Raw genomic sequence first — 27,401 nt, 5'->3', positions numbered from 1 at the left:
GACAGGAGGAACAGGGCCCAGGACCAAACCTAGGAGCCACAAACCAACAAGCTCCTCTGACCCCCTTTCATCCGATTCTTAACCAGTCATTTCTGCACTGTTCATGCTGAGAATGCTATATTTGCACAATTCCCTGAAGTAAGCAAGAGAGGCTTGCTCTGGCCAGAAGCCACTAGCCTAGGGTCTCTGGCAAAACCAGATCTTCCCAGGTTTCAAAAATCAAGGGGGATCGTCAGTCTCAGCACACCTATAACCCGTTTGTGTTGGCATCAGCACACCCGTTGGGAGCTTTTACTTCATAGCAACTTCAGCTAAAGTCACCTCTACCCACCTAAGTTTTTACGGGCCTCAAAAGGCTCAAACCTATGTCTTGAAATCAGAACACCCTGACCCAGTGTTCTCAGAATTTCCAGGCATTTGAGAATCTGAAAGAAGCCACTGATACTTGGCGTGGTGGCACATTCCTATAATCCCAGCAGCTTGGAAGGCTGAGGCAAGAGGATCCCGTTAAGTTCAAAGCTAGCATCAGCAACTTAGCAAGGCCCTAAGCATTTAGCAAGACCCTGTCTCAAAATAAAAAGGGCTGAGGATGTGGCTCAGTGGTTAAGTGTCCCTGCGTTTAATCCCCGGTATCAAAAAAAAAAAAAAAAAAAAAGTTAAAAAGATAAAAGGAAAAAAAGGGAAGAGGTAGTCACTGAGTTTTATCACATATATGCACACAAAAGAACTTCCAACCAGTTTCAGAAGGATTAATGACCTATACATAAAATCTTTCCCCCACCCTACCCCTAAAGACTACAGATCTAGGTTAAAATCCTTACTCTTGAATCCTATTCCTTATAGAAATCCCAACCCAGTATAGAGGGCTAATAATGAAAAAAGCAAAGTTCTGGAATCCACTGGGATTGGGTTTGGATTCCCTCTCTGCTCTTTTTTCTGTTCATGTTGTTAGTAAACTTCAGTTTCCTGACCGTAAAATGAGGATAACAATACCTTTGGTGCTGGATAGTTGGGAAGATTAAAGGGGATAGAGGCAACTTAAAGGGCAGCCCAGAGCCAGGCAAATAGCATGTGTTAAATAAACCACTATTAATACTCTACCCATCCCACACTACCAAAATTCAGCATGATTCCTGGCTTTAGAATCTGCACCTGCATCTTGAATCTCTGTCATTTTCTGTATCTAAAACGGCTGTCTTTGGAGCAGGCTGATAGTGACAGTACTAACCCAGTGAATGTCCTGGCCTTGCCCTTCATCCCTGTGCCTCCATCATGATTAGTACACCATGATTAGGAATACTCAGTCATCACATCAAATCATTCCCATTGAGCAATGAAGGGACAGAAGGTAGCAGAGAGGTCAGGTTGAGAGAGAAAACAGAGACAATAAGAGGCACCCATGCTGAGCCAGAGATAAACTGAGAGACAGACAAAGACAAAGCTGAAAGGAGGCAGAGAACACAGGGTCAGGGGGCTGAGAGGAGAGGGCTTTGGATTTAGAGTCATAACACTTAGGTTTTAGACTCACCCTATCTGGCTAATCATGTGACCTTAGACAAGTCACTTCATTTCTCCACACCCATTTTCTCTTCTGAAGACTATTGGATGGATGGCCTTGAGGGTTGGAGGGAATCCCAAATTCAGGCCCAACTGGGAGCACAGGAGGGGAAGGCCAGACAAAAGCAGGCATGGCAAAAGGAAAGGCAGGCAGTGTTGGGGCCACTCAGAGAGGACTTATAAGGGCAGAGAGAGCCAAGAGAGGAGGGATATTGGGGAGAGTAGAAAAGCCAGCCAGAGAATGACTAAGGGGCTCCCGGTGTAAACAGGAGCAGGGAATGGGCAGGGAGGGGGCCTGTTTGAGTTGGCCAAGACTGGGGGGTGGGGTGAAGTGGGGAGGAGGACTGGGGCAGGACACTCTGTCCCCTGTCCCCCACCAAAGCTCCTGGGAGGAGCTGAGTCACACACCTCCCTCCCTGCACCCATCCCACTCCTACCCCAAGCTTCCAAATCCTGGGAAAATCTAAAGAGTGCTTGGACTGAGAAAGGAGAGAGCAAAATTCACACACATTGTGCTTTTCTGGGTTCTACAGCAATCAAACTTTCATTCTTCTCCCAAAGAAGGTTCCCAGCCCCTTAGCTAGAGTAGTGTTCACTAGAGGTTACCTCTGGGCACTATTACACTTAAGATCCTGACCTGGAGAGTCCTTGGGTTCTGGACAGGACACAGATGTGTGGGTAGGATGGGGGCTAGCATCAACCACAGTGGGATCAGAAGGCCTCTTCCTGGGGCTGCAGCAGCCCTGGAGAGGGCTTTTGAAAAAACTAGCTGGGTGATTTGGGACAGGAAGTAGAGTAACAGTGAAGGGAAGAGTTGTGGCAGGGAGAAGACTGTTGACTGCAGGCACTTTTATTCTGAGCCCCCCAGGTTAGAATCTGGCAGAGGACAGGGAAAGAGAGGGGTCAGTGTCAGACTTTGGGGGAGTATTATTCTGGAAGGATAGGAGTCCTGGAGGAAAAAGACAGGAAAGGGACTGAAAAGGAGAGGGGGTTAGGCTCCTTGGTCCCCCTCCCCCAGACTAAGATAAAGACTAGAATCCTGAAAGGTGATCTCATCACACAGTGCCAGAGCTGGGGGAAGGGATGGGCAGGGGTCACTGCCTTCCCTTACTGCATAGTCCCTTCCTCTACTTCCACAAGGGATCTGGGGAAAATGAGGTCCTGGGTTCCAGGTCTCAGAGTTACAGTCAATAGAAACTGAAGGTTGGGCTCCTTTGCAAGGCACCCCTCAACACCACCATCACCCTTCATAATTCCCCAGACCTTGTAGGAATCAGGCCAGTTTGATCAAAGTACTGGGAGGCCAACCACTTCCAAGCCCTTAGTCAACTGGTCAACTGCCAGATCCAAGGTAGGGGCTTAACAGAGGTTTCCATACCCTACAACCAGGTGGGAGACCTGAGGCAGAATCCTCCCGTGGCTTTTCAATTCTAGCAGCTTGGAGGGGGAGGGGAGGGACAGCGGAACTCGAGGAGCCACTTTCAGGCTGACTGGGAGCGCTCTGTACCTCGACTGCCGAGTCCCAAATCCAGCTGGCCGGAACCCAGGCACCCGGTGGCCCCGGAAGGCAAGGGGGAATCCCAGTTGGCCGGACGCCAGAGGAGTCTCCTATCTCTTTAGACCCCAAAGTCTCCTCCCTGAAGAAGCGAGGGAGACCCCGCACACCATACCCAGGCTCCCTCCGCCCTCCAGAGGTGATTCCTTTCCTCATTAGGAAATTCTCCGCTCCCTTTTTCCGACTCCTTTTCCGAGCGTTTACGTTGTACATCTGGAAAGGAGGGGGAGGAAGGAGGGGAAGCGGAGAGGAGGGGGAAGAGCCCGAGCCCGCCCAGTCTGACCCTGGCCAGACAACCGGCTTCCAGCTGGGGCTGGGGAGAGGGGGTGGAGAGGTGCGGCCCCCCCACGCCCCTTTGGGGTGGGGGGCAAGGGCTCGGCGTCCGAGGACCCAGGAATGCCCCCCCGCCAGCCCCCTCGGCAGGCGGGGGGAGGGCTCAGCCGGGAGTTTGGCAAACTCCTCCCCGCGTTGAGTCATTCGCCTCTGGGAGGTTTAGGAAGCGGCTCCGGGTCGGTGGCCCCAGGACAGGGAAGAGCTGGCGCTATGGGGAGCCGGACGCCAGGGTCCCCTCTCCACGCGGCGCGGCTGCACTGGGGTCCCCGGCGCCGAGCCCAGCTGCCGCTGCTGCTGCCGCCCTTGCTACCGCCGCTGCTGCTGCTCCTGCTGCTGCCGCCGCCACCCAGGGTCGGGGGCTTCAACTTAGACTCGGAGGCCCCAGCAGTGCTCTCTGGGCCCCCGGGCTCCTTCTTCGGCTTCTCTGTAGAGTTTTACCGGCCGGGAACAGACGGGTGAGTGACGAGGGTGGGCGGCGGGATGGGGGTTGGGGGCCGCCTGGAGACTGGGGACGCGGCTGGGGTCTGCAGGGGACCAGGGCTTGAGTTTGAGGGCGGAGTTTGGAAGGACCTGGGCTGGAGTTGGGGGCCCACGCTAGAGTTGGGGGCCCGCGCTGGAGTAGGGAGGGAGCCGTGGCGGGCGTGGAGGGGGGCCTGGAGTGTAGGAGAGATCGGTGGCGAGACATGTGTCGGGTGGGGAGAGGACACGAAGCTAGAAGCTGGAGAAGTCTGAGCAGGAGTCCCGGGGCCAGGGCAGCGCGTGAATGGAGAGCTGAGGGTCTCGGGCTGAGATCTGGGGGCTGCCCGGGGACCTGAGGCTGGCGGGGGCGGAAAGGGGGCGCGGAGGCCAGGAAGGGTTTTGGGGGGCACTGGCGAATCTCGGGATCCATGGGGCCATTGTGCAGAAAGGAAAGGGTAGAATCTGGATGAGCTCTGTGTAGTAAGAGGGGAGACAGAGGCGGAGGGGGTCGGAAGGTTAAATGGGGGCCAGCTTCATCCCTCCCCCCTCAATTCAGACTTGGGGAAGACCTGGGAAGGGGATGGCGGCTCCCTCCCCTTTCTCCTCAGTCTTCTGCACCGCCTTCCACCCGCAATCTCTAGTTAGACCGGGGGATCCAAGAACTTGGGGAGAGTCCCAGGACCCTGGCACTGGGGGCGCTGGGGCTGGGGGCGGGCTCAGCCAAGGGCGGGTGCACGGATGTGTCGGGAGGGGTGTGTGTGCGCGCGTGAAGGGGGGTGGGCGGTTTCCCTCTTCCTTTAGCTCTTGGGAGGAAGAGAAAAGCTGATTTCCTGTAGCTTGTCGGCTGGAGCTGAACTGAGACCAAAACTTCTGGGGCTTGGGTAGGAAGCTGGGTAGACGCCGGCTCGCGCTGGCCCAAGAGCGTCAGAATCAAGGACTCAAGGACCCTGAAGGTCTCAAAAAATGATCCTTATTACCAATTCCTCCAGGTGACAAGCAGACCCGGACCCTGAATGCCTTTAAAAAAATGGGGTGTCCACAGACTTGGAGAAATCTCAGTTAGAGCCAAAACCACATTAGAACAAGGATTTCCTCCCCCCCATCAATGGGGGTAGGGGAAGCAGGAGAGGAAAGTGACTGCTCCTACTTGGGCCAGCGACCCCCAGATGCCTGGACTCTTGATCCTCCACTATGACTAGAGTAATCATTTCTCCATCTCTGAGCTCTGAGCTTCCCAGTGCTCACCACCCACCTCTCACACCTCAGAATCTTAGGGCGTGAAGGACCTCTATCAGAGGTGAACTGTTTTTGCACATGATACAGTTAACTGAGTTCTCACTTTCTTTAATTTTTGAAGAAAAGGGGCTAATGTAGCTAATTTAATTGGGGAGGGAAGCAAATGTCTTCTTTGTCTGGGGAATTTGGGGATGGGAAAAAAGAAAGATGTTAGGCCCCAGCTGTTAGAGCTGGGCTTTTCAAGGTCCCCACCCCACCTCCCTGGCCCCTTGCCCAAACCCCATTGCATCACCCTGGCCTGGAGCCTCTGCCAGGCCTTGCCTCCCCCAGGCCCCCTCAAACTTCTTACCACAACCGTAATGAAATAGAGGAGAGTGGGAGGGAGGGGATGGGGTCTTCTTCCCTGATTAGAGTTTTTAACTTTCCCTTCCCCTGCACCCCCCACCCCAATGCAAGAGTGTCATTTCCCTTTTAAAACATTCTTCTTCTAAAACATCTGGATTTTCACACACTCCTGGTCCCCTAGGTGTCTCTCTGGCCCCTGGCCCCGATCTTACAGTCCCTGAAGCCCTCTTCTAAAACAGGGCGCAGGCTTCTCCTCCCTTCTCCTCCCCTCTGCTCATCTCCCCTCCCGAGAGAACCCAGGTGTCCATCTTACACTCCTCCCCCTCTCTTTTTCTCCATGCAATACCCTCTTAGAGTAGCACTTGCAACATTCTGCCTCCCTGTGACCTCCCTCTCACCACAGCTGGGCCTTTGACCTCCTCCCCTTCCCTTGAGACAACATAGCTCCTCATCTAGGGCCATAGCCAAAAAGGAAGGACCTAAGCGTTTTTGGTCTTGCCTGCATCACTTCTCAAGGAGCACAGCAAAACAGCATCAGAGGACAGGGAGAGCATCATCACAGAGATTGCATGGCAGGAAGGAGCAAAACCTAAAGTCAGGCAGCTCCCAGGAGTGAGTCCCCGCCACTCTCCAGTTAAAGAACTCCCATGTATAGCCAGGCATCGTGGTGCATACCTGTAATCCCAGTGACTGAAGAGTTTGAGGTAGGAGGATTGCAAGTTTGAGGACCAGCCTGGGCAACCAAGTGAGATGCTCAGCAATTTAGCAAGACCCTGTCTCAAAATAAAAAATAAAAAGGGCTGGAGATACAGCTCAGTGGTTAAAGCACCCCTTGGGTTCAATCCACAGTACCAAAGGGGAAAAAAAGTATTGTCTTGTAGAATAAGTTCTGTGAACCCTAGGAGCCTAATCTTCCCATAAACATCAGATGCCTAACTTATTCTAAGAACTAAATGAGACAAAATATCTAAGAGACACCTGGTCCACAGAGTGATCGGTACATGGGAGGCATGAGTTTTGGGGTAGCTGCTTTCTGGTTATGATTTCTTCTCTCTGGCCACCTGCTTGTTCTTTGCTTATGTTTTTCCTCCATTACCTGCTTTTAGTACTTCTTGTAACCATGATAGTAATAAAAGTCCCTCACATTCCTGTAGCACTTTCATAGTGATTTCTCCATTGGATTGTTATGAAAATCCTAGTGTTGAGTAGACAAAGCATTATTGCCACATTTTATATACATAAAAACTGAAGTGTAAGGAGTCATAGAAATTTAGAACTAGAAGTTAGTTTAGGGACCATTGAAGAGCAACGCATCATTTTATGGGAGGAAAATCTAAGACTTAAGAGGCAAGTTCCTTGGCCCAGGACATTTGAAAGCTTGAAAGGTGGACAGTCTGAGCTTAGAAACTTGAGCTAAGCAGCCTGAGACAGCTCTTCCTCTCCAGCCAGCTAGGCATATGCCTTGCGAACTCCAGGCATATGCTTGAGGTTTCAGAAGTAGGTGTCCCCTCTGGCCTGGCAGGACCTGCAGGAGCTGGGCCCTGGCCCACTTGCTGCTCTCCACCCAACCTTGTCAGGACATCAGAGTGAAACAGTAACTGAGTATTGAACGGGGACTGGTTAATCAGAAGCCTGCTATGGAGATAGCGGAGAGGAAGAGCAGGACAATGGCCTAGGAGCCAGGAGTCCTGGTTTCTGGTTCTTATGCCAGGAAGAATCCTGAGTGACCCCGGACATATTATTTAACTTTTCTGTGACTTAGTTTACCCCTCCGTCAAAGAGGACCCAGGCCTAGGTCAGCAGTGTGGGGACTTATGGAGCATCAGGACCCAGCTGGCCTCCCTTTGCAGCACTTCTGTAGGCCTCTACACTATTCAAAACCAGCGATGCTCTCCACAGTGTCTGTTGTGACAGTCTCTGTCTCCAAGGACTAAATCTAGAATCTCAGGGTTCTGGGGCTTTGAAATAAATTATGGCAATTATTTTGCCTCTTGGACTCAATTTTGGAGGTTTATCTGCCAAACTGCGTTTGGTAAGGAATAATTAATTGGTTCTCTCACTTTTTATCAAGCAACATCTATAGTTGCCTGTCAGAACTTCTGACCAGCATGAGATATCAACTCCCCACAGGAGTTGATACAATTCTAGCCCAAAACAAATACACTAGAAGTTTTAATTAACTCGGGCTGGCTTATCAGGTAAATGCATGGTTTCCGTTAGGCTTTCTAAAATACTGAAAATGGTCCAAGAATTCCCCATTGTTACTTTCTTGGACCCTTAAGAGGACCCAGCTTGTAGAGGATTTAGGAAGCAGGAACTAGGAGAAGGAAAATAAGGACAAGCTTACTTACATGCCAGCCCAGGCACTTGGTACCTCACTTTGCAAGGGAGGGTGAGGGGAGATGGCATGATGGCAGAGTAGCTGAGTCTTCAGGTATAAGCTATGGGCAGCATGGCAGCTCTGGATCTGTGTCCCATGCCTGAACGCAGATATCCTGAACCTTCACATAGCCAGAATAGATATGCCCCTGGCCTCATGGGCTTGTGGGCTTTACAAGCTTTGTAAGGCCTCTCTGTCACCTTCCAATCCTGTTAAACCCCAGCTTCCTCCTCAGTCCACCCCAGAAGACTCAGGCTTAGCTCTTCCTCAGGAGCAGTGACTGTTGGAGAAACTGGGAGTGGGAACAGGGTTCTGGTGTTCCAGGGGACTTCTGAGATAACCCAGAGAAAGAGGGAAAGGGTGTTGCCCAGGCCCATGCTGAGCTAGGGCCTGACCTCAGCTCCAGGCCCCAAGTCTAGTGGTATGTTTCCAGTTGGTGACCCTTTCTGGTTTCTGGAGCCTAAGGGCAGTGACCATGTTCTTTGGGGCAGCTCCTTTCCCAACCCTGGGGCAACACAGCCTCTCGGGATCACCAGCCTAACCTACTGGACTTGCAATTGACCAGGTCACTGTGCCTTTGGAGTGGCCAGCTCCCACCCCCAACTGAATGTAATGTCTGAGTGAGAGGGGTGGGGCCCAGCGGGTGGGAGACAAACGGAGAAGTGAGGACAGGAAGCCACAGGCAGTAAACATTTCCTGTCCCCAGGGTAACCAAAGCTGGCACCTCCCCTCTCCGCCCCCCATAACTTCAGGAACTCCCTTTCTTCTGCCTACCTACTCCTCTTCCTCTGGACCCTGCCTTCCCTCTCCTCCATTCTCATCTTCTGACCCTCATAGACCCCTTCCCAACACACACTTTAGTCCCCTTGGGTCTGCTCTCCCTGTGTTCCCATCCACTATTGCTTTTGGACCCCAGCCTTCCCATGTTCAATATACCTGGTCCTCTTGGAAGACACCCCAGCCTTTGTGACCTCTACCACAATGCCCCTCTTGGGCCTGCTTTCCTACTGAGAAAGGCTGAGGAAGATCCTCCAGTCCAGGGAAGAATGGCTTTTGGGAGTATTGAAAGCTGCATGGGGGACAGAAACCAATAGAGGTGGAGAAACCTAAGATCGGAGAGAGAGAGAGAGAGACCAAAGCCTAAACCACGAGAGCCAGCACTAGGGACAAAGGGATGGAGAGATTGAAGAATTGCTAGAGGCAGACACAAAAGGACAGGAGTGGTCAAGGCTTGTGGGGATGTCCAGGGGCCCAGACACGTAGCCCAGGCTATGGAGTGAAGTCCCCAGAGAAGACCCTGGAGGAGAAAGCCAGGAGAGCTGTGTGGAAGCCTTGGAGGCAAGGGACCTGGGGATGGCAGAGGTAGAACCGAAGGCAGGAAGATTGTCCAGGACATTAACTGTGACCAACCCATGACATAGGACCCCATCAGAGACCAACTTCTCTGGGGAGAACTGAGCCACTATGTGTAGAACAAGGATTGCAGTAGAGCAGGATTTGAATTCAGCCTTGTGGGGCTGGCATGTGAAAGGGATTCAAGGACTGAGACAGAAACCTAGCCAGGAAGGTGATGTCCACCACAGGCCCCAGGGGGAGGGCAGACCCAGGCTCAGAGGAACACTCTGTCTCACTATCCTCCAGCTCCTCTCTCCACTTCTGCTGCCTGATTTCCAGGACTCACATTTTCCTCCTACACACCCCAAGGTTGGGCAGCTGGATGCCTGGGTCTTGGCCCAGAGAAGGGATTTGGCGTGGGACAAGGGGTACAGTCTAGGTGAAAGGACTTCAGCTCCAGAGGAACATCTAATTTATCCCTTTAAAAATTTTTTTTAGGGGCTGGGGTTGTGGCTCAGTGGTAGAGTGCTTGCCTGGTATGCGTGAGGCACTGGGTTCGATCCTCAGCACCACATATAAATAAATGAATAAAATAAAGGTCTATCAACATCTAAAAAATGTTTAAAAAAAATTTAGATTTAATTTTCAATCAGAGGCCACATGTTACATTTGATTATTGTGTATCTTTTTTTTCCCTGGTGCTGGGGATCCAAACCAGGGCCTTGCCCACGCTGAGCTGAGCGTTCTCTCTACCACCAAGCTCTTCCTTCCACTGGGCAGTGCATCTAGGCAGGTAGTCGAGGAGATGAAGAAGTGGGGGCCAGACCCTCCAGCTCTTCTTCCCCTTTCTGGAATTGACTCTGGTTCCTCCTCTCTTTATTAATAGGGGAAGGTAGGAGAGAGAGTGGTGGGAGGAGGGGAGGGGCTGGGTTAGTGACAGCAGCACATGGGGACCGCCTGACTCCAGCCCGTTCCTCTGGCATCCGTGGCATCTTCTGAGATATAAATACAATCCAGGGGGCATCTACCCCACCCCCAGCCATCCCTGGCCCAGAGGCCTGGGTCCTTCCTGCCTTTAGAGACCAAGACCTAGGAGCCAACCTAAACTGCCTTTCCTTTCCCCTCCCCAGGGTCAGTGTGCTGGTGGGAGCACCCAAGGCCAACACCAGCCAGCCGGGAGTGCTGCAGGGTGGTGCTGTCTACGTCTGTCCCTGGGCTGCCAGCCCTGCACAGTGCACCCCCATCGAATTTGACAGCAAAGGTAGGCTGGTGCAGTTCAGGGAGAGACTGAAGGAGGAGTGAGGCTGCAGCTGGGGGCGGGGTCTGGGTGGGGCCTGGAGCAAGGGGCCCTGCCTGCCCAGCTTTGAGGCCACGCCCTCCCAGCAGCAGCTCTGGTGCTCCAGCTCCAAGCAGTGGCTCCCCATGGCACTCACTCCACGTTCCCAGCCCAGCCCAGGGAGGGCGGGCATGATTCAGAAACATGTGGCTCTCATTTCCACTGAATCACCCACAACTCAGAGAAGCCAGGGCTGTAACACAGACAAAGACAGGGAGAGTTTCACAGACTATTCAGTTCCTCTAAGCATTGACTAAGGGATGGTGCATGCCAGGCACCGTGTTTGTGCTGCAGGATTGGAAGATGATTCAGTCACTGCCTTCGAGTTGCTCAAAATCCTGAGACACTGAGATAGATGGAAGGCAGCCACAGACTGACAGCTAACACTCAAAGAGCACTTGCTCTGTGCCAAGCACTGTGAGACCACTCACGTAACATTAACTCACTTAATCCTCCCAACAACTGTATGAAGTATTATTATCCCCATCTTACAAGAGAGGAAACAGGTTAAATCACTTGTCCAAGGTCACACAGCTAGTAAAGGGTGCAGCAAGGATATGAACTGCAGCAGTCTATCTCCAGGGATAGACTTGGGTGAGGGGAAAGGAAGAGAACATGCAGCAGTAGAGGGCTTGCCTTGTATGTGTGAGGTCCTAAATTTGAACCATGGCACTGCAAAAAAAAAAAAAGAAAAGAGGAGGAGTGGGGGGAGGAGACCAAGTACAGTGGTACATACCTGTAATCCCAGCAACTCAGGAGGTAGGAGAGACAGGAGAATTGCAAGTTGGAGGCCAGCCTCAGCAACTTAGCAAGACCCTCAGCAATTTTGTGAAACTCTGTCTCAAAATTAAAAAATGAAAAGAGCTGGGGATGTAGCTCAGTGGTAAAGTACCCCTGGGTTCAATCCCCAATACCACTAAAAATAAATCAAAATTTAAAAAAGAAAAAGAACGGGCAAACTTTAAAAGCTGGAGACAGTGGGAATAAAAATCATGTAACAGGACTGTCTTGTTCTTGCTGTGTGGTTTTGTGTTTTGCAGTGCTGGTATGGAGCCCAGAGCCTTAGTGCATGCTAGGCACGTCCTACCACTAAGCTATGCCACCGGCCCCTAAGCAGACCGATTTTAAAAAGCCTGAAAAACCGGGATGGTGCTGTACCCCTGTCATCCCAGCTATCCTGAAAGCTGAGGCAGGAGGATGCCAAGTTGGAGGACAACCTAGGCAACTTAATGAAACCCTGTCACAGAATGAAAAATAAAGGCACCAGGCACAGAGGCACACACCTGTAATCCTAGTGCCTCAGGAGGCTGAGATATGGAGGATCATGAGTTCAAAACCAACCTCAGCAAAAAGCTAGGCACTAAGCAACTCAGCGAGACCCTGTTTCTAAATAAAATACAAAATAGGGCTGGGTATGTGGCTCAGTGGTCGAGTGCCCCTGAGTTCAATCCCCATTGCCCCCTAAAAGTATAAATGATAAGAATCAGAAGAATAAGAAAGGTGGTCTTATAGAGGACAGAGATTGGACTTAAGAGAGAGGAAGGTCAAGAAAGGATGTGAGTGAGGAAGATGTTGTTAGAGACACAGACCCCGGTACCGACGGAGACGTGCTGCCATAGTTACCCTTCTGCATTTGGAGAAAGCCAGTCTTCCCTATTGCCCCCCTGCCCCAGCCCACTAAAAGTATCCTTGTCTCAGCTGGGTGAGGAAGCAGGGGGAGCCTGGGGAGGCAACCGTAGAAACCCCTGGGTGTGTGTGTGTGTGGTGTGTGTGTGTGTGTGTAAGAAGGCCGAGTCTACACACAAAATAAACGAAAGATTCTTCTCCACTCCCCTCTCCCAGCGAATCATGGGTGCTCAGGGCTTGAAAGTGCTGGGCATCCCCAGCCGAGGGCAGGGGCTGCCCTAGACCTCAATAGCTCAGGCCACTCGTGACTTCCCCTTCTCACCTCCCCAAGGTTCCCGGATGCTGGAGTCCTCACTGTCCAGTACAGAGGGAGAGGAGCCTGTGGAATATAAGTCCTTGCAGTGGTTCGGAGCGACAGTTCGAGCCCATGACTCCTCCATCTTGGTGAGGGGCCAGAGAACCCTGGTTTGGCACCTGGGGGATAGGTGGTGGTGGAGTAAAGCCCGAGGACTAAACCTGAAGCCCCCTCCTCCTGGCCCTTGCAGGCATGTGCTCCACTATATAGCTGGCGCACAGAAAAGGAACCACTGAGTGACCCTGTGGGCACCTGCTACCTCTCCACAGACAACTTCACCCGAATTCTGGAATATGCACCTTGCCGCTCAGGTAGGGGCGAGAGAAGACATGTGTGCCAAGTCTGCCTCCTCCATGAGAATTTCTCCTGTGCTCAGGGCCGACTCTGGACTGTAGCCTCCTCACCCCCAGCTAGCCTATGTGCCTTGACCCAGCCTGAGGCCCTCCTCCTGACTCCCTCTCCCCATCTGTGCAGGGCTTGCTCTCATCACCTTCTCCCCTCACAGATTTCAGCTGGGCAGCAGGGCAAGGTTACTGCCAAGGGGGCTTCAGTGCCGAGTTCACCAAGGTGAGAGGATGACCTGGAGGAAGGGGTGGTGGGTAGTGTACCCTGGAGGTCAGGATCAGATGTTAGACTCACCTCCCTCCTCCCACAGACCGGCCGTGTGGTCCTGGGTGGACCAGGGAGCTATTTCTGGCAAGGTAAGTCCTTCCTCTGGCCTCTTTTAGGCCCCTGGCACCAGTTCCCAGCCCCACTCCCAGCCTGGAATCACCAGTCCTCCCTGCCTCCATCTCCTCGACCCTCCTGAGTCTCCTTCCTCCTCAAAATTCACGTGGGGTGCCCATCACCCTCCACACACTTCCCTTCCTTGATCCACATTTTATGAAATCCTACCTGGTCAGCCTGCAGAGTCCCCTCCTCCACCTGCCCTTCATCCAGCCCCTCCACACCCCACTTCCCCAGGCCAGATCCTATCCGCCACTCAGCAGCAGATTGCAGAATCCTATTACCCTGAGTACCTGATCAACCTGGTTCAGGGGCAGCTGCAGACTCGACAGGCCAGCTCCATCTACGATGACAGTTACCTGGGTGAGTGAGCAGGTGGGGAGGGAGTGGCAGGGGAGAACTCGAGGGCCCCTGAATCACTCATACCTCGCCCCCCTTCCCCTACTCAGGCACCCCCAGACCCTCTGCTGTACGTGTCATGTGCAGGCTGACCATGAAGGCCCAGGAGGGGAGGGGAAGGGATTCAGGGTGGGTCAGCGCAAAGGGGTCCCAAAGCAAAAGCGCTAATTCGCCCACCCTGTCCCACAGGATACTCTGTGGCTGTGGGTGAATTCAGTGGCGATGACACAGAAGGTGAGTGTGTCCCCAAAATGGGCCTCTGGCGGGGGGGAGGGAATAGGGGTCCCAGGATTCTACCACTCACCAGTGTGCTGCTCTCCTTCCTCAGCCCACAACCCTTCTCTTTACAGACTTTGTTGCTGGTGTGCCCAAAGGGAACCTCACCTATGGCTACGTAAGACCCGGCCTGACCTTCCTCCCTCCCCTCCCCTGGCTAAGCACAAAGAACCATGCATAGCAGATTGTGAGGGATCAAAAAGTGGAACAGAGCACAGGCTTTAGAGTCGGACCTGGGTTCAAGTTCTGGCACTTACTCTGGATAAATTATTCTGTTTTTTATTCACATCCTGCTTCCTGCTTAACCTCTCTAAGCCTTATTCTTCTCTGTATAATGGGATAATAATAGTTCTGACCTCACAAGGCTCTTGTAAGAGTGAAATGAGATAATGCATGTGAAAGTACTTAGTGAATTGCTAGGCAGGGTACAGCGGGCAGCTGTTATTATTAGACCAGGACAAGTGCCTGTACAGATAAGAGTGTCACAGGCCTTTGTTCAATTAACAACCTGTATTGAGGGGAGGGAAGAGATAAGAGAATGAAGAAGACATCATACCCCATCTCATAAGGTGCTTCTAATCAAGTACATGAGATAAGACACACATATAATTCTAGTGCGGGGCGGAACCATTCATGAGCCCCTAATGCAGCAGGCACTGTCCATTGTTGATGCTGTTCTTCACAACAAGTCTATGCTGTAGATGTTATCATTCACATTTTACACATGAGAAAACTGAGCTCCTAAGAGCTCAAGTAAGTTGCTGAAGATCACCCAGTTAGGAAGTGGCCAGATAGAGATTTAAAACCAGGTCTAGCTGGGCACTGTAGTGCTACTCTGGAGGCTAAGGCAGGAGGATTGCAAGTTTGAGGTCAGCCTTGGCAACTTAGTGAAAACCTGTCTCAAAATAAAAAATAAAAATGACTAGGGATGTGGCTCTGAGGTAGAGCACCCCTAGGTTCAAACCACAGACACACAGACACACACACAAAGCAGCCCTATCTTTTTCCAAAGTCAGAATACTTTCTGCACTATGATAAGTTGCAGAAAACCATCCAAGGTGATGTAACAGTAAAAAGCAAAGAGTAATCTCATTCTAGAGAGGGGGTGGAGGTTTAGCAGAGAAGAGGTGAGAGGAAATTCTAGGAAGGAGCATGAAAGAGACGGAGGAAAAAGGAAAAAATGTCAAGCTAGTTCAGCAGCTCATGGGCTGATTGAGGATGAGGAGAATAAGGAAAGACTGAAAAAAAACAGGTAAGTTAGGGCCAGATTCTCCAGCATCTTGGAGGACCAGGCAAGAAACTGAGCCTGGGCAGTAGATCCAGTGACTATCTTCAGCTCACTCTAGGGCAGTCAGCCAGTCCTACTGCATTGGGGATGAAGGGGGAGCAGCAGGCCAGGACACTGGCTGGCCAGCATTCTGGGGGAAGGCTCACACCAAAGTCACAGCAGCAAGAGTAGGGAGGAGAGCGGGATCCAAGGACCGGCGGGCCAGGCTAAGGGGAAAGGCTGGAAAGACATGAGTGCGTCTGGGGGAGCTGGAGGGTGACTGGTGACTTAGGTTTTGAGCATTTGGGATTTGAGGCCCCAGTGTGCATTCAGTCATAATTACGAGAGTCCACTTCTCACCAAGCACTATTTTTGGCTCTGGGGAGAAAGCAAAGAATAAAACTAAGTTCCGGCCACCACCAACCTACAACTCACTATTCTAGTGAGTAGAGATGGACCACAAACAGATAAATGTGAAATCTGTCAGTAGTTGATAAGTGATATAGAGAAAAATAGTGTAGCACCCAAGAGGTGGAGCCACTGGCATAGAGATGAAATGGGAGGGCAAAGCTCATGAGGGAGTTAGGGACCACTGGTGTGTGCCTCTGAGGAATGCCTGCCTTCAGGCATCCTGTACCCATTTGTCCTTCATTCATGAGATGTTCAGGAATAATTGGCCTATCTCCTCACCCCCAGGTCACCATCCTTAATGGCTCAGACATCCGATCCCTCTACAACTTCTCAGGGGAACAGGTAGGACATTCCCCACTCCCACGCTGGCTTGGCTTTCTGCCAGCCAAGCCTCAGTCGTGACCCAATAACATCAAACTCCCCACCTCCTCGTGGTCTCTGGACTGCCCCTTGATCCTGGTTATTGACCCCATGTTCTGACCTCATGCTGCCCTTTACCCTGCCCCTCCCAGATGGCCTCCTACTTCGGCTATGCAGTGGCTGCCACAGACGTCAACGGAGACGGGTGAGTAGTGGGAAAGGGCATGCCATGATGCCCTGACCAGCTCCGGGAGGGAAGAGTGGGGCTGGGGTGCTGCACACAGAGTGCTTCTCCAGGGCTTTTTCTCTGAACGCTCACTCACGCTTGCGTTCCCCTTGCTCAGAGCCAAGGACAGAGCCAAGAGCTAAACTGGAGACCTCAGGTCTCCTAACGGGTGGGAAAGAGCCTGGGGACCCAGGATGTCTGGAATTTCTGGCACTAGGATGGGAGCGGATGGCAAGACAGGGAATCAGGATCCTGGGTCTTCTGTCCCCCAGGCTGGATGACCTGCTAGTGGGGGCACCCCTACTCATGGAGCGGACAGCCGATGGGCGGCCCCAGGAGGTGGGCAGGGTCTACATCTACCTGCAGCACCTGGCCGGCATAGAGCCCACACCCACCCTTACCCTCACTGGCCATGATGAGTTTGGCAGATTTGGCAGCTCCTTGACTCCCTTGGGGGACTTGGACCAGGATGGCTACAATGGTAAGTGACATGGGCTCAGAGAGCTCAGGATGAGTTGGGGGGGATTAAGTGGGAGGGTGTCCTTCAGCTAAGACACCCAAAGCCCTGTGATTTTCCAAGGAAGGGTATAGACTTTAATTCCAATGTCTGGGTCTTGAGGTTTGATGGAAGAGTGGGGATGGAATACAGGGATTGACAGATGGGAAAAAAATAGGATGCTAGGTCCTGGAGTCTATTGGTAGAGATTTGGACCCCTGGATTCCTGGTCTGTTGACTGATTTGTGTTGTATGTCTTGCAGATGTGGCCATTGGGGCTCCCTTTGGTGGGGAGACCCAGCAGGGGCTAGTGTTTGTATTCCCTGGGGGCCCAGGGGGACTGGGCTCTAAGCCTTCCCAGGTTCTGCAGCCTCTGTGGGCAACTGGCCACACCCCAGACTTCTTTGGCTCTGCCCTTCGAGGAGGCCGAGACCTAGATGGCAACGGATACCCTGGTGAGTTTTTTCTGAGGCCCCTTCCACCTTAGAATTCCCTGGTCACAAACCCCTACCAACTCTCTTCACTTTTCCTAAGCTTCCAGATGCAGTTGTGAGCTGATGCCACGAGGTGGCACTGTTCCCTCACTTCAACCTCTGCGCAATGACACTAGAAGGTGGTTAGGAAGAAAGGGTCCTGATTTGGGGATTTCTATAAGGGGTGGTTTCTTGACTTTTTGCAGATCTGATTGTGGGGTCCTTTGGTGTGGACAAGGCTGTTGTGTACAGGTATGAACTCCAAGGGGGGGACTGAAGCAGCCTGGGTACTGGAAATCTCTCCGTAGAGCTAAATTGTGAAAATCAGTGTAGACCAGGCACAGTGGCGCAGGCCTGTAATCCCAGAAGCTCAAGAGACTGAGGCCGGAGAATCACAAGTTCCGGGCCAGCCTCAGCAACTTAGCAATGCTTTGTCTCAAAATGAAAAATAAAAAGGGCTGGTGCCTTTGATTCCAGCAACTTGGGAGGCTAAGGCAGGAGGACATCAAGATTGCAAATTCGAGGCCAGCCTCAGCAATTTAGCAAAACCCTCAGCAACTTAGTGAGACCCTGTCTCAAAATAAAAAATAAAAAGGACTGGGCATGTAGCTCAGTGGTAAAGAGCCCTGGGTTCAATCAGAGCACCTAAAATAATTTTTTTTTAAAGGGTTGGAGAAGCCCAATGTGGTACCACACGCCTGTAATCCCAGCAACTTGGTGGGCTAAGGTAGGAGGGTAACAAGTTTGAGGCCAGCCTCAGCAATTTAATGAGGCCCTAAGCAACTTAGTAAGACCCTGTCTCCAAATTATGGAAAAAAAAAAAAAAGGAAAATAAAAAAGGGGATGTGGCTCAGTGTCCCCAAGGTTCAATCCCCAGTACCTCCCTGCTAAAAAAAAAAAAAGTGCTGGAAATATAGCCCAGTGGTAGAGACTCCTAGGTTCAATACCCCAGTATCACCAAAATAGAAAAAAAAAATCACAATAGAGGAAACTGGCATTCTGGGGCTTGGGCACAGGTTTCAGAGGAGTCTTAATTCTATTCATCCCATATCCACGCTTGCAGGGGTCGCCCCATCGTGTCTGCAAGTGCCTCCCTCACCATCTTCCCTGCCATGTTCAACCCAGAAGAACGCAGCTGCAGCTTGGAGGGGAGCCCTGTAGCTTGGTGAGCTAGGTCAGGGGGTTGCAGAGATCTGTGCCTGGGACCTGGAATAAGAGCCCAAGTCTGACTTAGAGAGGGGACACTGGGGTGTCCTACCTGGGTCTATCCAGAGGTGTGTGGCAGAGAGGATGCTGTACCAGGTGTGTTCAACAGCTTTCTCCTCCGTCTTTCTCCAGCATCAACCTTAGCTTCTGCCTCAATGCTTCTGGAAAGCATGTCCCCAACTCCATTGGTAAGGAAGACTGCCTGATCTCTCTCAGGCTCTGGGATGGCATGCAGGGGCTGGAGGCCTGGGCACCTTCTTTCTCTCTGAATAGATTGGGAGGGAGCGGTAGATTCCCATAACTTGTAAGTCCCCGGGCGCAGGCTTCGCAGTGGAGCTCCAGCTGGACTGGCAGAAGCAGAAGGGAGGGGTACGGCGGGCGCTGTTCCTGGCCTCCAGACAGGCGACCCTGACCCAGATACTGCTCATCCAGAATGGGGCTCGGGAGGACTGCAGAGAGATGAAGATCTACCTCAGGGTATGGCCCTGAGGCTGGGTGTGGACTGGTCAGGGAGGGGTACCACATGGAACTGAGGCCCCATCTGGAGAAGACAGATTGGGAAAGTTCCTTGAAGGGCTTGGGACTTTTGGGGAGCAGGGGTCTGACTGAGGAAGGGAGGCTTTTCTGTTGGAGGAGCTGGAAACCAGGCTGCCAGGGACTCTGAAATAATGAGGACAGTCAGACTTGGGCCCCTGAGTGGACAAAGGGAGATAGGAGGTTGAGAAGCAAGGCTGCCAAGTCTCCAGAGTACTCCCTGACCCTGAGAACTCTCCCTGGCCCCAGAATGAATCAGAATTCCGAGATAAACTCTCCCCAATTCACATCGCCCTCAACTTCTCCTTGGATCCCCAAGCCCCCATGGATAGCCATGGCCTCCGACCCGTCCTGCATTACCAGAGCAAGAACCGGATAGAGGACAAGGTGAGGGCCAGGAAGGGAGGGGGGCCAAGGAGGACAGACACCTGGGCACATGGCGGGTAGGGCCCTGGGGAATGGGGAGCCTATATCCCAGAAACAGTAGGAAACTCCCCATCTTAAGGGTGCTCTGCTTCCCAGGCTCAGATCTTGCTGGACTGTGGAGAAGACAACATCTGTGTGCCTGACCTACAGCTGGAAGTATTTGGGTAAGTGGGGGCTGACACTGAGCTGGGGTGTTCCAGATGCACTTGGCACCAGAAAAAGTAGAATAGGGACATATTAACTGTGTGATCTTGAGAAGGTACTGAACTTATCTGAGCTTCAACTTCTTCATTTGTGTAGTGAGAATAATTGCTAGGGACCAAATCCGGGCCCTCACACATATTAGGCAAGCACTTTGCCACTGAACTATACCCCAAGCCCTCTCTGAGGTTTTGGAAGGACTAAAATGCAGTCATCTGCATGAAGCATCTAACCTGGTGCCTACGGGAGAGTGGGAGCTCAGTCAGTGGTGTCTATTACTACTGTATTGTTGTGGTTTTGCTATTACCCATGGTCCTGGTTTGAGAGTTAATTCCCCAGGGTCTCTCCCCCTGCGTTCCTCTCCAGGGAGCAGAAGCACGTGTACCTAGGTGACAAGAATGCCCTGAACCTCACTTTCCACGCCCAGAACGCGGGTGAGGGTGGTGCCTATGAGGCTGAGCTTCGGGTCACGGCCCCTCCGGAGGCTGAGTACTCAGGACTTGTCAGACACCCAGGGGTGAGAGGGGATTCTCAAATGGGGACTGGGGGAACACCAGAGGGGCACCAAAACCTGACCTGTGCCTGCCCCATCTCCAGAACTTCTCCAGCCTGAGCTGCGACTATTCTACTGTGAACCAGAGCCGCCTGCTGGTGTGTGACCTGGGCAACCCCATGAAGGCAGGAGCCAGTGTAAGTTTGAGACAGAAGAGGAGGGGGCATGAGGGAGAGAGGACCATAGGACAGTGACTAGCCTGTCCAGAACATAACCAAGGCATGGGGAAGGGAGGTTGGAATTGGAGTGACACCAACGCCCTATGGAACGGCCCACTTTCTCCTCCCTGTCCCACAGCTCTGGGGTGGCCTTCGGTTCACTGTCCCTCACCTACAGGACACAAAGAAAACCATCCAGTTTGACTTCCAGATCCTCAGGTAGGGAGTGGATGGGCAGGGAGGAGGGAGGCTGGCACAGGATGCCAAGCCCATGCCTGGGGGATTCCCCGCTGGCGGGGCTCCAGCACCACTTCAGTCTTGCCTCCATCCACAGCAAGAATCTCAACAACTCGCAGAGCGATGTGGTCTCCTTCCAGCTCTCTGTGGAGGCTCAGGCCCAGGTCTCCCTTAATGGGTCAGTATCCAGGCAAAATGGGGACTTTCTGGCAGGGGCGACAGACTCAAGGGGAAGGATACACACAGGGTCCCTTCCACCCTTCTCTAAACCACCCTCCTCCTTAGTGTCTCCAAGCCTGAGGCTGTGTTCTTCCCAGTAAGCGACTGGCATCCCCGAGGCCAGCCTCAGAAGGAGGGGGACCTGGGCCCTGCCGTCCACCATGTCTATGAGGTGAGGAGAGATGGTAGGCTTGCCAGGGGAGAGGGGGCGGGCTGGGCCAGAATGTGTAAGGGGAAGGAGGAGCTAGCATGAGTGATGGAGAGGCTAAGAGCATGAGTGGCTTCGCCCAGAGTGAGGAAGAGGAGGGTGGGGTGAGTGGCTGCAGAGGGCTGAGAGAAGCAGCCGGAGAATAGACAGCTGCTGAGTGACTCCAGTGGAAAGGAGAGATGGAGCATAGCTCACGGGTGGGAGCTGAGGAGGACGAGGATTTCCTCTCTGCCCCTTGGCTCCTCCTTGGCCCCTGAGATGGGAGCCTACAACAGGGTACACAGGGGCCATGGTGACCAGGGTCTCAGTGAGGCAGAAGGTTTCCTGTCCCTGTCATGGTAACTGTGCTCTCCCCCCTCAGCTCATCAACCTGGGCCCCAGCACCATCAGCCAGGGCATACTGGAGCTCAGCTGTCCCCAGGCCCGGGAAGGTCAGCAGTTCCTCTACGTAACCAGAGTCACCGGACTTAGCAACTGTACCAGCAGATACCCACCTAACCCCGAGGGTCTAGAGGTGAGGGGCCTGGACACTGTCTTGGGGGCAGGTTCGGAGGACCAGGGCTGAGGAGCTAGGAAAGGTCGTTGGGACCTGGAAGAGGCACCAAGAATGTGCCTGAGCTGGGACTGAGGCCACTGGAAAGGGTCAGAGCGCAGACGCCTCAAAGACCTGGGAGGCATTGCTCCTTCTGAACCAGCCTCTCCTATTTCCTGACACACTCCTAAGGCCCAGACCTGTGCTGCCTCCCACCGGAAGCCTCCTTCAGACATGTACCGTGGGCCCCAGTGCCTGTTTCATAGCGCACCTACTCATAAACAACATTTAATTGAACGAGTGTCTGAGCTGAGCACTATTAGGCTCAAAAAACTGCAGTAAACAAAACTGACAGGGTCCCCATGGAACCTGTATTCTAGTGGAGGCTGATAAACAATGAAAAATTAAGCCAGGCACAGTGGCACACACTGTAATCCAGCTACTCTGGAGGCTGAGGCTGGAGGATCCCACGTTCAAGGCCAACCTGCAATTTAGCAGGACCCTGTCTCAAAAAAAGAAAAGAAAGAAAGAAATGTGTTTGGGATGTAGTTCAATGGTAGAATGCCTCTAGGTTTAATCCCCAGTACCACAAGAAAAAAAATAAAAGAGAAAAATTACTTAGGTGTGGTGGCACATGCCTGTAGTCCCAGCAACTTGGCAGGCTGAAGCAGAGGATCCCAAGTTCAAGGTCACCTTAGCAATTTAGTGGGACCCTGTCTCAAAATAAAGTACTAAAAACATACTGGGAATGTAGCTTAGCGGTTAAGTGCCCTGGGTTCAATTCCTAGTACAAAAAAGGAAAAAGGAAAAAAACAGAAATTAACAGGTATTAAAAGCAATGAAAGTACAGAACTAATATACTGTGGGGAGACGAGACTGTCTAAATTGAGTCATCAGGGGAAAACTTAAAGAGGTAATGGTTAAACAGAGGACTGAAAGACAAGGATGAACCTACCCCTGGGACATAGGGAAGAGTGTTCCAAACAGGCAGGAAAAAGGATCTGATGACGGATTTATACATCTCTTCCATGTAAATTCCAAAAACCAAGTTTTATTTATTTCCAATTTTCAGCGCTGCACTTGCTTGACACCTGGCACATGGGAGGTGGTTAGCTGGGTGGATGGGTGAAGAGATGAACAGGTCGAAGCTGCACCTGGCACCAGGCACAGGCTGACATAAGTGCTGTGATGCAGCAAGGTAGAGAGGCAGCTAGCGGTCTCTTTCCTCTTCCAGCTGGAGCCCGAGGGTTCCCCACACCACCTGCAGAGACGAGAGGCTCCAGGTAGGAGCCCTGCCTCCTCCGGGCCTCAGGTTCTGGTAAGTCATCCTGGGAATGAGGTTTGGACCCAAGCATCGAGTACCTGTTTAGCTGTCAACACCACCAGAAGGGCGGAATGCCAGATCCACACCTCCTCTTCCTTCCCAGAAATGCCCAGAAGCTGAATGTTTCAGGCTGCGCTGTGAGCTTGGCCCACTGCACCGGCAAGAGAGCCGGAGTCTGCAGCTGCATTTCCGAGTCTGGGCCAAAACCTTCCTGCAGGTGAGGGAGCGTTACCTCAGCCTTGACCCCTGACCCTCAGATCTACCCAGATGGACCCCAACCTTTCCTACTGCGCTACCCACCTCTCCTTGGTGAATGGACCAGGCACTCCAGTCCCCCTCCCTGGCCCTTGTCTAAACCAGACTGTGTCCTTGGCACCACCTTGTGGCCACAGCAGGAGCTCTCCTTTCCTGGCCCATTCAGAGAAGAGAGAGCTGGAAAGGAGACCAGTGTGCAAAGTTATGATAGTAAAACAGAGAGGTGGAAGATGAATGCCGAGTGGACAGACAGGACGACATAGGAATAGTAAAAATAGCCATATATCGAGTACACATTATGAGCCACTGTCCTGGGCATTAAGCCACATAAATGACTCCACCAAAATACATATTTTTGTTAAACAGGTAGTCACCTGATCATACATGATTTAGTTATAATAACTCTATTTCATATTTATTACCTCATATAAGAAATATCAGGCCAGGCGCAGTGGCATATGCAGTGGCTTGAGAGGCTGAGGCAGGAGGATCAAGAGTTCAAAGCCAGCCTTAGCAAAAGTGAGACACTAAGCAACTCAATGAGAACCTGTCTCTAAATAAAATACAAAATAAGGCTGAGGATGTGGCTTGGTAGTCAAGTGCCCCTGAGTTCAATCCCCAGTACCCTCCTCTTAAAAAAAAAAGAAAGAAAGAAATATTAGGAGAGAATGAGTCCAAAACAGGGAAAGATCATAGCCTGGCCCAGACCACCGGGAAGCCTTATGTCCTCTAGATCCCAGGAGAGGTGGCCCTGATCACCTTTCTCCACCCACAGAAGGAGCACCAGTCATTCAGCTTGCAGTGTGAAGCTGTGTATGAAGCCCTGAAAATGCCCTACCGAATCCAGCCCCAGCAACTACCCCAAAAGAAACTTCAGGTGAGTCCAGGGCCAGAGATCTAGGCCAAGAAAGACAGGGCTCAGAGTGCTGGAACTGGGACATGGCCTGGGACATGGGAGAGGGCCAGCCTTGTTATTGTAACAAATATTAACTGAGCATCTACTATGTGCCGGGAACTGTGCAGGTGCCAGATACAGTAGGATGCAAGATGGACATGGTATCTCTGCTTCTGGAATTCATAGCCTTACAGGCAGTGACAGTAGAGTGTGACAAGTGCCAGAGGTTTATGAAAGCACTTCATATGAGCATCTGAATCTAGTCTTGCAGGGTGAGGGAAGTCTTCCTGGAAGAAGTGATGTGGAAGCTGAGACCTGAAGGAACTAACCATGTAGAAAAGGAAGATTCTAGGGTGAGGGAATAGCAGATATGAAAGCCCTAAAGTAAGATACAATACTGTGCATTTCAGGAACTTACATCTTTTAAGTTCAGAAAGCTGTTAGCTCAAAATGAGTGGTGGGAGGTGGGTCCACATCCAGTGAGGACCATCCAGTGAGAGCCAGGTGTAGAGGGTAGGAAGAAGTTCTGGGTTCTTCGTGACATCACCTTACTTGTTTCCCAGGTGGCCACAGCTGTGCAGTGGACCAAGGCAGAAGGCAACAATGGCGTCCCACTGTGGATCATTATCCTAGCCATCCTTTTTGGCCTCCTGCTCCTAGGTCTGCTCATCTACATCCTCTACAAGGTCAGCCGCGTCCTGCCCATGACTTGGCCACCATCTCCTCAGGCTCTGCCCTTGACTCAGCACAATCCCAAGTATCAACCTCCAGATCAATTTTCTAGTCATATGCCTCTACCCCTACCTGGCTATTTGCATCTCATCCTATCCCTTCCTATAGGATCCCTCCCTTCATTCTACAGCCCCTAGCTTAGAAAGACTTATCTCAAGATGATTAGTTTGCCCATATTTGCAAAATCAGTGTAAGCCACAGATGGCAAACATGTGGCATTCATGCTGTTATTCCTCCTAAAATCCATGGCAGCCATCACTAATTGATCATATCCTAGCAGTGACCCAGACTCCTCAAGAGGCAGCCACTAGTAGGCAATAATACTTGGCATTCGAGTTCAAATCTGTTTGTCCATCCCTATTTAACTGGGGACAGTTTCCTCCCAGTACAGGGGACTGAACCCAGGGGTGCTCTGCCACTGAGCTACCCAGCCCTTTTTTAAAATTTATTATTTTTTATTTTGACTCTTGAATTTGTGATCCTCCTGACTCAGCCTCCTGAGTAGCTGGGATTTAATATGTGTGTGCCCCCATGCCTGACTTCACTGGGGGCATTATTAAGGAATTAGCAAAAGGCTCCCCACATACTAAACTATCACCAATTTTGACCCTTCTGTGCCCATTGGAGTTCTGGGAGAAGTAGTCTTAGCCTGAATTCAAGGCCCCTTTTGCAACATGGAGAGATCCCTCCTAATTTCCTCTTGACATAAGAGCTGGGGAGAAATGGTAGTACCTAAACTCTCCCTCCTTTCCCCTTCATCAGCTTGGATTCTTCAAACGCTCCCTCCCATATGGCACGGCCATGGAGAAAGCTCAGCTCAAGCCTCCAGCCACCTCCGATGCCTGAGTCCTCCTGATGCCAGACTCCTGACCCTGAAGATCCAGTCCCCCACCTCAGTCTGCTGACAGGGAGGGGACTGGGCACTTCCTGAAGGTGCTGAGGGCCAGGGAGAAGCTCCTCTCCTTAGCCCAGAGACATACTTGAAGGGCCAGAGCCGGGGGAGGGGGGTGAGAAGCTGGGGATCCCTCTCCATCCCATGCACTGTGAAGGACCCTCGTTTACACATGCCCTCTCATGGATGGGGGAACTCAGATCCAGGGACAGAGGCCCAGCCTCTCCACAGCCTTTGCATTTTGGAGTTTCCAGAAAACAACTTGGAACCATAACTAAGGAATCCGGTCATGGTGATCTGGGCCAGACATGCCATCAGGACTTCCTGTCCAGCTTCAGCCTGCAAAGGTATGTCATCGGTCTTGCCAGAGATGACAAGGAAGCCCAGCTAAAATCCTGGGACCTGAGGAGTGAGACCTGGCAGCTGTGACAGCCCCCACCCTGGTGGGCCAACAAGGAACACTAACTATGGATGGTGCCCTAAGACCAGCTCAGGACAGATCCCAAACAAAGGTCGATGCTGGCCCAGAACCCAGCTCCAGGGGGAATCAGAACTCTAATGGAGCCAGATCCAGTCTGGGGCATGGGGTTGATCTGGAACCCAGACACAGATATTGATAACCTAATCCAGGCAGATCCAGAACTGCATTTGGGTCTGCTCCAGACCTAGGCCTAGAGGCCCAATTCACCCCTGACTTGGAAGAAGTCAGGAATTGCCCAGGACCCTGAAGAGGCCATGATGGCAACAGATCTGGAACCTCAGCCTGGCAAGATGCAGGCACTGTCAGTCTCCCAAGAAAGGGGAGCTGGGCTCCTGCAAGATTTGGGTTCTGCCCACCAGCTGCACTGATGCTGCCCCTCCTCTCCCTACCCAGCCCTCCCCTCCCCTCCCCTCCCCTTGGCTCCTGACACCCAGGACTTATTTAAACTCTGTTGCAAGTGCAATAAACCCAACCCACTGCCCCCACTAGCAGAGTTGCACTCTTCTGTGACCTCCTACCTCACTCTTTCCAAACCCATCGTGGAACCAGACAGCTTGGCAAGAAAGAGATCCTTGTCTCATGACTTCTGTCCACAGAGAGCTGGGAGTATGACCCCCAGGAACTTCTCTTAGGTGAAAAAGATCAATGGAAGGGGAGAAGGGAAGAGTGGTTTGGGCTTGAGAATTAAGGAAGAATGCAAAGGAGAAGGTGGAGGGAGATAATGCAGAAGACTCACCTGGGCTTCCCTTATCAGTAATGAAATGAAAGGGGAAAGCCATGGAACTAAATTGAAAAAAAGCCAGTTAGGCTTTTGTATTGTTTTGTTTCAATTGCTATTGTATGCTGGTGGGAGGGGACCGTTTAATAGTTTATGTACACGATCTCATTTAATTTCTATCAATCCTGTGAACTAGGTACTATTAACCCCACTTACACAAAAAGAAGTTGAAGCCCAGAGAGTTTATGTAACTTCCCAAGGTCACACAGTGTGTGGCAGCACAGTCAAACCCAGCCTTGCCTGACTGACAACTCACATTCTTGTTCAACATACCCTAGGGTTCGGGTCTTGAAGAGAAATCATGCACAATAGGGGAGCCCTCCGGGGTCCTGTTTTCTCATCAAACCTGATGTGCAGCCAAGGAAGAAGAGGACTCCGGGTTTGGAAGGCAGATGTCCTCGGCTCGCTAGACCATAGTTTTGCCACCAGAGGGCAGCACAGGCACAGATTTAAGGGAATTTGGGGAAGAGGGGAATGAGGTCCATCTCTGTCTTCCCCTATCACCAAAGCTGTTCTTATTAACTCAGGTTCCTACCTAGCAGTGCTGCATCACCTCAAAATACCTCTGGGAGACCATGCCTGAACCACACTCCAGTCTGTGACTTTTTAAAATTCCATA

At 51.9% G+C, this 27,401-nt stretch overlaps 1 protein-coding gene across 2 annotated transcripts; it reads left to right on the top strand.

Moving 5' to 3' along the window:
* The first annotated feature begins 3,385 nt into the window (after positions 1–3,385).
* Positions 3,386–26,492, top strand: ITGA5 (integrin subunit alpha 5). Of its 2 annotated transcripts, XM_079140846.1 has the most exons (30): positions 3,387–3,900; positions 10,331–10,461; positions 12,494–12,606; positions 12,708–12,828; positions 13,023–13,084; positions 13,173–13,218; positions 13,481–13,606; positions 13,832–13,876; positions 13,993–14,036; positions 15,882–15,938; positions 16,109–16,161; positions 16,455–16,663; positions 16,942–17,133; positions 17,358–17,403; positions 18,215–18,316; positions 18,490–18,545; positions 18,680–18,834; positions 19,141–19,278; positions 19,414–19,481; positions 19,885–20,035; positions 20,116–20,208; positions 20,369–20,448; positions 20,564–20,644; positions 20,752–20,857; positions 21,255–21,407; positions 22,660–22,743; positions 22,853–22,966; positions 23,780–23,881; positions 24,463–24,585; positions 25,394–26,492. In XM_079140846.1, the coding sequence occupies exons 1-30, from the start codon at positions 3,509–3,511 to the stop codon at positions 25,475–25,477; spliced, it is 3,327 nt and encodes a 1,108-aa protein (XP_078996972.1). In that variant the 5' UTR covers positions 3,387–3,508; the 3' UTR covers positions 25,478–26,492. The 2 variants fall into 2 exon arrangements, with proteins under 2 accessions (XP_078996973.1, XP_078996972.1); XM_079140847.1 differs by lacking the exons at positions 22,660–22,743; positions 22,853–22,966; positions 23,780–23,881; positions 24,463–24,585; positions 25,394–26,492 and adding an exon at positions 22,498–22,644 and having other exon boundaries at positions 3,386–3,900.
* The last annotated feature ends 909 nt before the right edge of the window (positions 26,493–27,401 follow it).

The sequence above is a fragment of the Sciurus vulgaris genome, assembly GCF_902686455.1.
Source record: "Sciurus vulgaris genome assembly, chromosome: 5".
Lineage (NCBI taxonomy): Eukaryota > Metazoa > Chordata > Mammalia > Rodentia > Sciuridae > Sciurus > Sciurus vulgaris.
Note: the sequence above shows the minus strand (reverse complement) of the source record. Positions and strands in the feature narration are given on the sequence as shown.

Coding starts and splice junctions, on each gene's coding strand:
- ITGA5 (XM_079140846.1), top strand. CDS start 3,509: ATGCCCCCCCGCCAGCCCCCTCGGCAGGCGGGGGGAGGGCTCAGCCGG. Junction 12,829..13,022: donor ATATGCACCTTGCCGCTCAG/GTAGGGGCGAGA, acceptor CTCCCCTCACAG/ATTTCAGCTGGGCAGCAGGG. Junction 13,877..13,992: donor CAGTGGCGATGACACAGAAG/GTGAGTGTGTCC, acceptor TTCTCTTTACAG/ACTTTGTTGCTGGTGTGCCC.